Raw genomic sequence first — 10,888 nt, 5'->3', positions numbered from 1 at the left:
CCCCAACTTCAGATGCTCAGCCTCAAATCAACAGAGGGATCGAAATCACTCAGCTGCCATCCAGGGAGGAAATGCCCCTTTTTGCAATGCAAGTCTAACTACAGAAGAGTGAGTATGCCTGTGTAATAAAGACGGTATAGAAACACATATCTAATTGCATTTTCATTATATACATAAAATTAGACTTTCATTAAATGGATGGTACTTTGAAAATATAGGAAATGTTTGATATTTGAAGTTTGGTATTTCAAACCTACTTTTTAAACAGAGAACAAAACATTTTTAAATCTTGTCCCTGGTTCTTTTTAACTTGCATTCTTGTAAAGTGGACAAAGATTGGATTAGTCTAATTACAGGATGGTTCTTTTAACAAGAAATCTGCTACAGAGAGGTCTAAAATGGCCTAAATAATTAAAGTTCTCTTTCTTACCCTCTTCATCTTAAGCAATGAGTAATGTTTGAAGTCCAGACTAAGCCACCTGACTAGAGCCTTTCATTTTTAATTGGTTGACCTTAAGTCCACCAGCTGTCTTTGCTAGGAGCTTTTTTTTTTTCTGAAGCCACTCTACAAAGACTTAGAACAAATTAGGAAGACTAAATTACTGTGGACTAACACTTTGTGACCTTTTGACACACCAAGTATACATTGCCTCAGAAGTAGTTCTAGATTTAGTTAGGTGGTATTCACTACACTGTTGCCATTTTGTTACATAGTATTTTTGTAATTATTATTATTCTCTAAAAAGCATCACTTGAAATAAGGAACAAGTTTGAGTCTATTTTTGCCCAGTCATTAAGGGGTTACCTGTGCACCTGGGGGCAAATCATCCTGTTGCAGTGTTTGCAAACAAGCAAGCTTTAAAATGCCAGTAACAACTATTAATATCTGCCAAAGAGCTAAATTCCTTGCCCCGCAGTTTGCATTAGGGCACATAATGCAAGTTGTCCCTGACCTTCCAGAAGCCGACTAACAATAGATAGTGTGGTTCAAGGCTTAGGCCTCTACCATAATGGTTGGAGCACCATATACTGAGGTTTTGAATCCCAGCTTTACCACTGACTTCAACCTTAGATATCCTGTTGAGACACAAACTTCTGTCCCTCAGTTTCCCTAGCCACAAAATGGGAATAATTCCTAAGGCTCAGTTCACTCACTTTTCTCAGATGTTTTGCAATGGTGTACCTAAGGACTCGAGTGGTGCACCGGGACCCCACTGTGTTTGGAGGCTTGTACAGCACCAAGCAAAGTGCAAAGTATTTTTCAAGCCCAGTCTCTGGCTGGGATGATGTAGCTGGGGCTGGTCCTGCTTTGAGCAGGGGGTTGGACTAGATGTGACCCCCGAGGTCCCTTCAGCCCTCATTTTCTATGATTCTCTGACCTTTTTGTTGCGCCCAGTACAGCTGACTGACGCTGTATGTTGTTGAACATATGTGGTTGGATTGCAACAAACTCTGTTTCTAAATGAGAACCATGCTCTATATTTTTGTTTCATTTCAGTCACAAAGAGCCAAAGAAACTCCCAGTCGCTCACACCTCCCAGTCTAGCGAGTTGGTTGTCACATATTTTTTCTGTGGAGAAGAAATTCCCTACAGGAGGATGTTAAAGGCCCAGAGCCTGACACTTGGGCACTTTAAAGAGCAGCTGAGCAAAAAGGGAAATTATAGGTAAGAATCGTGTGGTTTGTTCCTCCTCCTCCTCCTTTGGTCTGCTGGGACCATGAGCCAAAATAATCAACAAATATATTTCTGCAAACCCGCCCACAAGGAAAAACTTACGGCACCTTTTGGAGGTTGGCTGTGCTGTCTTGCTGAGCAATGTGGGTCTCGCCACTGCCAAACCACGGGGGGCTTAGTGAGGCTCCTGCATGGCTCAGGTATGATGGCCATCAGACCAGGGGGTGGCTTTGTCTTGCGAGTATAGTCAACTTGGCGCATGTCCTATAGCCAAAAATAATGGCTGACAGGCTGCCCGTGGACAGCTTTTGCCAGAATAGCAGAGTATCGGGAAGAAGAGGACTGTCCTTATGGGGCAGGTGCTAAAAGGGGAACTTGGAGGTGAGTTCAGTTCCCAGCTCTGTCACCGAGTCCCTTCTGGATCTTAACTGGGTCACTTAATTTCTCTGAGCCTCAGCTCCCCCACCTGTAAAGTGGGAGTAATGATGCTTTTTGGCCTAACGGGGGCATTAATCTGTGAAGCGTTTGAATGCAGCACTAATGGAGGCCATAAGTGATCAAGGTAGGTGCAGTGTCAGGTGGGCACAGACGGAGATGACGCTTGCAGGACTCTTTTTGGTGTGGTTGATTTGCTGCAGATACCCGTGGGCCCTTTAAACACGTGCGTGTTCTCACGAACACCCCAGTCTGCAGGGCCAATTCCACGGAGTTGCGCTGAGATCCCTTTTAGAAACAACAACAAAAACCTGGCAGCTTCCCATCTGGGTAGAAGGAGTTTGCAAAGGCCAAGTCTGTGTGTCTGGTTTCTGTGGGTTATGTCATTTCTATAGTTTGCCACCACCTCGTCACAACTCCGATGGCAGAGGCTTTTTTTCCCTCGGTTATTTTTACAGTACTGGCTAAATGGCTCTGATCAGTAATGAAATGTTCAGGTCATAAAGGTTGTCTAGGCTGTTTCCTTTCTTCAGCACTAAGTGTTAAAGAGCCAGGTGTAAATATTTTACATTCATGCTGAATTCACCGGTCCACCGAAGTGCCAGAGGACGTGCCGCAGTATCGGGAGTCCCCGGGTGAGAGCCAGAACGGGCACTGCACTGGCAGTAGCACAACCCTCCCAGGTTGCCCTACCAGGGAACCTGCACTAGTTTTGAAGGACCCACCTGCACAGGTGAGACTCTAGGCCCCTTGTGAGCTTTTGGGACCTGGCTGCCGTTGTCTTTGGCAATCCCTCCCGGTTGAGGACGATCACCCCTGTGAGGCTGCGCTGAGCTGTTGGCCTTCTCATAGCCTGAGATGCACTGTGTCCCTCCTAAATTCTCTCTCGCAGGCCGCTCGGCTGTCATCAGATGGCAACAGTTTCCAGTGGTAACCAACTTGGGCTGGATGTGAACCAGTGGCTGGGAGGTGAAAAGGGTGGCCTCATTCAGCCTCTAGAACAGCCTGTTTTTTGTTTCCTACCAATTCTGTCTTGTGATGCTCGGGTGCTTGAATATGATATTAAAACCTCTGTGGCCTTTAAGCCCCTCCAGGTGCAATTATTTGTGCCTTGTCAGACTGTAATTACTTTAGAAAATGTTTTAAAGTGACTGACAAGGATGAAACAATGTTTTGCTTAGATCTCTCCCCTTTACACCTGGGTAAAGACAATGCAGAAATTTATAAAAGGAACTTGGGTACGTGCCCAGTATTTTATCTTGCACAGACACAAGGTGAAACTAATTACACAAATGTGTGTACCTCCAGGGAATCATTTTGATCTAAGCTTTGACTTTTGGCTGGACTTTGAGTGAAACGGCGGGTGACCTTCAGGGAAGAGGGCCGTACTGCCCAGAGTAGCGTGTGTATGAGAGGGAGCACTAACTAGCTTCCTTGGTCACATCTGGCATTGATTTCTTTTTAAGGCACACTTAATAAGCATGTCTTTGAAGCCTTTGCCTTTCATTTAATGCACAAAGACATGCATAAATGGTCGACTCTCAAAATTCTTTATTGATTGAATCAGTTTGCAACATGGGTACCTAAGGCTCTGTTCCTGCTCCTTTTCAGTGCCAAAGTCATGTGTCCAGCAGGGTATGTGCTGAGTGTGTGGTGTTTCTTTCTTTATAAAAAAGGTGTGTGTGTGGGGGGGTATTAAGCAGTGATTTTTAATACCAGTAGTGGGGGGGGGGGGGGGTCCACACACACACACACGGGTGGTGTCAAGTACTCTTAACATGGCAGGAGTTCAAAACAGAGCCGTAGCACCAGGCCTGCTAGACTCTATTGGTGCCAGATGTCAAAAAAAAAAAAGAGGCAAAAAAAAAGAAAGCAAAGCTTGCCACATAAAACATGTTTCAATGGAAAACCCATTTCTGTGAGCAAGTAAATGCGGAGCAACTTGTTTGAAGATGATGTGGGGGAGGATATTGCTTTGCTTTTCTTTTTCTTACTTTTTTTTTTCCCCTTTCCTTTCTCTGTGAAATAAGGTTGTAATTATGTAAAAGGTCATAGCGTGTTTTCTCAAATAAAAATTTTGTAAACACCACCAGAGTTTCGGCTTGTGGAGGAAGTTCTTGGGAAGGCTGGCTGTTATCTGCAGGAGGGGCAGGCAAGGGGAAAGTCTTTGTAACTCATTCAAGCTTTTTAGCATTTTGGTTTTGTTTTGAGCCTACTGGCTTGGGGAATTATAGTCCTGACCTGCGCCATTAAAGTCAGTGGGAACTTTGCCACCAACTTCAATAAGCATAGGCTCAAGGTCTATATGAAGAACTTAAATAAGCTGTTTCATTGCTGAACCACTAAAGAGACAATTTTGTCCATCAATTCAACTGGGAATGGCTTAAAAAAAAGTAATGTGTTAAACGTATCTTGACTAAATATAGCTTTTTTGACTCTCCCTTTGTAGCTAAAGGACCTGCTCCCCCTACCTGCCAAAGACATTTGCTTTCCCTTTAAAAAAATTATATCCTATTATTACTGGTTATTTCATTTTGAAGTATTTTATAGCAAAATTGTTCCTCTTAGGGGACTTTCAAAAACCACTACAGGCCAAAGACCGTTAATTATTATAAGTGAAAAACTCTTAAGCTGAGGGTTTTGTCCTCCCCTCCTGCAAAAGTTGTGTGACCTTTTCTTGCTCCTAGCAAACACCTCTCCATCTTCTGCTGTCTGAAAGTGACAGTGCAGAGGTGAAGTTTCTGATCTCTCTGATGAAGATTTTCTCTTGCTGGTGATCAGATGGGAAAGTGCTTTTCAAAGCAGGCGAGAGCAGGGCAGATCGAAGGTGTGTGGCAGCAGACGGGTAGGCTCCTTAAATGCTAACCTTCTGAATGGAAGCCCTTCATTTGTGCATATGCAATTAAGCAGCCTTAGAAGGAAGAATGCTAGAAAAGGGATAAAAGGAACCTTTAATCAAGAAGCTGAACGGTCTAATTCAGGATAATAGAGGGGTCCTTACTGTTTGACACAGGAGGGGTGGGGGCACTTTTTGTCTGTGTGAGCACTGGCTTCATGATCTAACGACCCAGAGCAAAAGAGAAGGAATGCAGGACACTACTACTTGACCTTCCAGTGTCAAATATTGCAATCCAGACCAAGATTGCTCTTTGCATGTGACCATTAGGAAGCAGCTGAGAACAAACACAGCAGCTTCTCTAACGTAAGAGCGGAGGCTCAATATGCGTGCCTGTGTATAAATGCAAGGCCCTGAGCTTTATCATGGGGCCAATGCCACACAGTTAGTCTTTCCTTTGCAGAAAGCACGTTGCAGATTTTGAGCTGAGGCTAACTTCTATTTCTAAAAAGGTCCTTTAATAAAATTTTATAATTGCAGTGTTGTGCTCCAGAATTTGAAGGAAGAAACGCATGAAAGCAACAAGGAAAAAACTCAAAGAATGTTTTTGTTTGAATTTTATTTCTTTAAATAAAATGCTTGGCCAGGAATTGCTACACTCTTTAATTTTCCTTCTTGCTGAAAATATCTGCTGCCAACATATATAAGGCACCATCCTGGAGGTGTCTTTTATTTATTAAGTAGTGTATTCCTTTCCTTTGCCCTTGTTCCTCAAACACTTATGTTTTAGCTCTGTTTGGCTGACTGCAATTGCACCTATCTTGAATCAAGTAGACTTGGCATATAATCCAAACTCATCATTACTGACTGATGGAGGCTTTCCATATTATAGGATCTGTCTTGCCTCTGTAATCCTAGTAACCCCATTAAAGCCAGTGGAGAGTCTCATTTGAGAGGAGAAATTGGGCTCTTTGCAGGAAAATAATGCATGTGATCTTAAATAATTGCAGCGTATCCTTTGTCTTCATTTTGTTTAACCCTACTGTATTTTTCCCACACCAGGTATTACTTTAAAAAAGCAAGTGATGAATTTGACTGTGGTGCGGTTTTTGAAGAAATTTGGGAAGATGACACAGTTCTGCCCATGTACGAAGGAAGGATTCTTGGAAAAGTAGAGAGGATTGATTGATGGCATTGGTGTTCTTTTTAGAAATCCTAAGCTAGAGATGTCTCTGGACACACAGTAGTGACAAGGGGGAAAAACAACTCTGAAGGAAAGTTTTGAACCAATGAAGAAAAAAAAAGGCAAGGTCTATGAAGACTTTGCTGAATTAGCCTTAGAGGAAAAAATGGCATTTATTATTCATGAGTTGGGTACCGAGATGATAAAAACCCTGAACTATTTATTAAAAACATGACCACTGTTGGCTATTGGAGATGCAGACCATGTTTGAGAGACTTCCATACATAATATATGACTTCCTGGGGATCTGAAATCTATGGACTAAGAGAAACTGTGTATAGCTTACCTTAACAGTAATCCTTATTGATATTTATTGAACAGTCTGATTTTTCCCTTAAGTCCAGTTTATGGATATGCTGCTTTAACAATGGAGAAGAGAGGGGATATGGGAGGAGGGTATATATTTTTTGTGTGTTGTTCCCACTATCTAAAAGTTCAGCTCCAAGTTCATTAATAATTTCTTTCCTTTTACAAAGAAAGGAAACATGTTGTGCCCAGCACTTCTCCAAGTGAAGATAAAAGCTCTAAAGAAAAGTTGGTGTGGGGGGAAACCTTGACTGAAAAAAGAAAAGCAAAGAAAACAACCCTACCATTCACTTGTCTAGAGATGGGTGCATTTTAATCTATGCTGCTCTGATCCAAAATAAAGGTCTTAAGCATTCTACATGTTTGATGCAACACAGCAACGGTGATTGGTTTTTGTCCAGGGGTTTCTGTGGCGTGAGGCTTTCTATTGTTGCTTTCATTGTGTGGGACTCCAAGTTGTGTCCGGGGCCTGTCTATGCCAAGGCAGCCTATAGCAAATGCAGACCTAGGAAGAGAGCTGAACAAGCAGCCAGCCAGTTCTCATTTCCACGTTAACACGCCAAAAGGATGCATTGCAAAACCAGATTATAATCCAGATGTGTATTCTACATTGGCTAGGAAAAATAGCTATCTTTCTACTTCAGCGTTAGCACATCTTGTATTTAAGACCACATGCAAATGCAGTGGGGTGGGTTTTCAGACATGTTTTATCTTCTCTACATAGCACCCATTTGAGCCAATGGGAGTTGTGCTAAGGCTCTATGCTACACTTTGAATAGCTTCCTCTTCCTCTGTGCGTGAGTGTGTGCGCGTGTGTACATTGTTGGGACAAAGCAACCCTTTTCCAAGAAAGACCTTCCATTTCTACATTTGGGTTTTATGTTGATTAAGTTAATCTGTGCATTGTTTGCCATTGCTACTTTGTGTAAGTCTGTATATATTGTAGAAAGTGTATGGTGAAAATATTAATACACTATCTCTAGTGTTTTTAAAATTTAATCAGTACAGTACCTGTGCCTGCATGGTTTTACTATGCCATGTTTTGCCCTATATTCAGGGTTCAAGCTTTCCCTTGTTTGTTTAAGGGGTTTATGTATAAATATATTTTATGCCTTTTATTACAAGTCCTGTACTCATGACTTTTGCCATGGCATTTTGTTCTACTTATACTGTAAATTATGCATTATAAAGAGTTTCATTTAAAGAAAATTACTTGGTACAATAATTATTGTAATTAAGAGATGTAGCCTTTATTAAAATTTTATATTTTTCAAATTAATATTGTCTGAGTTTTGGTATGTAGAGGTGGGTATTTTTTTCTATTGCACTCCTTCACAGAACAACAATCAAGATCTGATCCCCGTGGTATCCCAACCAAGAAGGTCTTGCCACCAGCAGACAAGACCAAGGATAGAGCTGCAGTGCAAGGTAGTGCACAGATAGCCAGGCAGGTGGTGAACAAGCCAGCCCAGGTACCCGAAGCCTTCAGATCTACCCTAGGTGTATCTCTGTGCTGCACTGCAGTGTGTGCACCTGCGGCATAGGGGGGCGGTGGCTTTGAAAATTTCAGTCCTGCGTTACATTTGCTGTGCCTCGTCTCTAAAACACGGGTCATAAATAGAGGCCCTACGTTCAGAAGAGCGCAGTCGTTTAGGCTGATAAGTCATGGAAAGTTGATGAAACTGAAATGCCTGAGTCACTTCTTCAAAAGCACCTCGATGGCTTCCCTTGGTGACGCAGGAAGTTTGACAGAGCAAAGACTTCAACCCTGGTCTCTTAAATGCCTTAAGCATACGTTCATCCTCCTTCCAGTGTGCATGATGCAGAAACTTCCTTCCTTGATGTCTGAGCAAGACCCACGTCCATGCCTGGTCGAGATTACTGGCTTCTGTGAAGTTACAGTAAGGATGACTGCATCACCCATGCGCCTCCATCCCTCGCCCAAGGAGCCCAGGAACAAACTCATGGAAATGTTCGTAGTCTGTTGTTAGTAACTGAAGCTAACCCTTTCTTTTTGTTATACCAATGGCACCTATTGCTTTTTTCCCCACCCTCTTTTCCATGTAGTTGAAAGGATCTGGGTTATTTTGTGTGTATGAGAAGACTTCATTTAAAACATCAGTAAAACTTGTATCAAAGGGCTCAACTTCATACCGAGTACACAGGGCTCAGAACTGAATCCTTCAGTTAAAAAAAAGCTGCAGGCGGTTTTACACATTTAAATGGATGGTGTCTTGTTTTAAACACCTTCTGAAGTTCATGGGGTTCATCTTAATTGATAAGCTGGACATAACGGATGGGTGTAGGGAGACTTCAACAACATGGGGGAAGAAAGATTTTTTTTTATTCTACCATCAAAGGTTAGGAACTTAGCACTACACAGTAGTATTATTTTTCTTCTGCTATTAAAATGAATCATACTGTGCCTAATTCTTCTTGGGAAGATAAATGTGTTTGAGGCTGCTTGAAGTCATTCACTGCCACACAAGCCTTTGCATCTTTATATCAATGTTCCAAAATACTCACCTCTGTTTTTTGGATGTCTGTAGAAACAAAAAATAAAATGGCTTCAAATACATGGCAGGCTGTTTAGCAGAGATGAAAGGGTATTTGAATAGTCTTTTAAAAATGAATGAAAAGTGAATACTCTCTTCTGTTTCAATTATAAGTAGGACATGGAGATCATTAGACACCACCTTAATGTGACACTTTGAAAGTGTTCAGCTACCTTGACTATATCAGAAACATTGTTTTAGCCTGTCTCAGGGTAAAGCTCTTGGATAACTTCGCCAGAATTGTAACCGTGAAACAAGAAACCAGCATGAGAAAGTTGCACTATTATAATTGAAGGTATGAATATAAACCGATCTTTTTAAACTGTAACACCCCTGATGCAGGTTGGAGAAATGGATGTTGGTGCAGACACCTTACGTTGCCAGGTGGCAGTGAAGAGCGAGAGGCACTTTTTGGAGAACAACCCCCACACAGCAGTACATGTGTGATCTAGATATAGCCACTCTGTGCACTTAAATCATACTCGCACTTAGAACTTAGAGCATTTTTCACCTTCAAAGCATGCTAGAGACATTTGCTAAGCCTCACAACCCCCCAGTGAGGTAGGCAAAAATGCATGTGGTAAGCTACAGCCTGGTTTATAATTGGCTGTGTGGACAGAGCTCACAACAGTCTCCCGGTCAACAGCACTTCAAAAGGGAGGTGTTTGTGTTACGGCTGCAAGGGCTGGATCACGATCCAAGAGAAATAAAGGACCTGGTTGCAACACAATGAAAACGTGTAGACAGACCCTTAACTTAATCTCCCTGACTTGAGCTAAAGCCTTGGTCATAGCTTTGACTTTCGTCTGGAAATGCAATGCATCTAAATCTTGTCTATGTGACACATTTTAATCATGCTGTTGCCTTGCCCTTTGGCTTGGTTGAAGTCCTAGTGAGGAGATGCCATCTGATGGTGGTGTCATGTCCACCCTAATGGCACGATGCCACCCAGAGCTCGCTGCTTCAGGTGCATGCCAGTGCTATCTGCAGCAGTAACCAATTGGTTAACTAGAAATAGGAAGAGTATCCCAGCAGCTTTGACGTGCCCCTTGCACCAGGCAACAACCGATTATCTTGTGGCTCCAGAGAATAAATAGGGCAAGTGTCATACTTTTGCGAGGTACCCTTACACCAGATAGGGCAGGAAACAGAAAATGTAGCAGCAATGCCATCATCTCCTCCTCTTACAAGTAAGCAGGAAGTGGAGAAGAGAAGAAAAACTTTTCCTGGCAGGGCAGAACGGAGAGCCACAAAATAGTCATTGTGTGAGGCACAGAGGTTTCTTTGAAGTAGAAATGCATCAGCAGATGATACTGAGCAATAACGTTACACGATTGCTGCAAACATAGCAACCCCAGACAGGGGCCTGAGTCTGGTTTGAAAATGTGAAGTTCAGACATTAGATTGGGAGGGACAGTTTTTTGGACGCTACCCTTCCTTTCCTTTGAGCTCGAAGAGGTGTTGAGCAGATGAACTGGGTGTGCATTTGTTCAAACAGCATGCAAACAGCATGCACTTTTAAGCAGAAGTTGTTAAGGAGTCTGGGCAGTGCACTCACCATCATTCCTGCTGCAGGGAAGCAAAGTCTGATCTCTTGCCTTCACATAAGTGGTCTCTGAAGCGCTGTCCTGCTCATCCACGGTTTAGGTCCGCCTTTGGGAGAGGAGGAACACGAATCAGCCACCTCCTTGATTGGCCTGTCAAACCGATAAGGCTAAAAGGAAGCCAGTGCTCTTATTGACACACATACTTTGGGTTGACCTGGGTGCTTTTGAAACATGCTTTCCTTGCTTGTGAGGGATTAAATATTTAGCACTGCCAAGCTCAACAGTTCAAAA

The 10,888-nt window shown here is 42.6% G+C and overlaps 1 protein-coding gene across 2 annotated transcripts in view; it reads left to right on the top strand.

The window, feature by feature from the left end:
- Nucleotides 1–7,774, top strand: part of AXIN2 (axin 2) — a 44,198-nt gene extending 36,424 nt beyond the window's left edge. For both annotated transcript variants that reach the window (XM_019516502.1, XM_019516493.1), the window contains exons 9-11: nucleotides 13–108; nucleotides 1,499–1,666; nucleotides 6,009–7,774. In XM_019516502.1, the coding sequence (XP_019372047.1) occupies nucleotides 13–108; nucleotides 1,499–1,666; nucleotides 6,009–6,135 (391 nt within the window). In that variant the 3' untranslated portion in view covers nucleotides 6,136–7,774. The remainder of the gene's footprint in view (nucleotides 1–12; nucleotides 109–1,498; nucleotides 1,667–6,008) is intronic.
- Nucleotides 7,775–10,888: the final 3,114 nt, after the last annotated feature.

The sequence above is a fragment of the Gavialis gangeticus genome, unplaced genomic scaffold (genome assembly GCF_001723915.1).
Source record: "Gavialis gangeticus isolate Ggan-Ray unplaced genomic scaffold, GavGan_comp1, whole genome shotgun sequence".
NCBI lineage: Eukaryota > Metazoa > Chordata > Crocodylia > Gavialidae > Gavialis > Gavialis gangeticus.
This window is presented reverse-complemented; position numbering and strand designations above follow the sequence as displayed.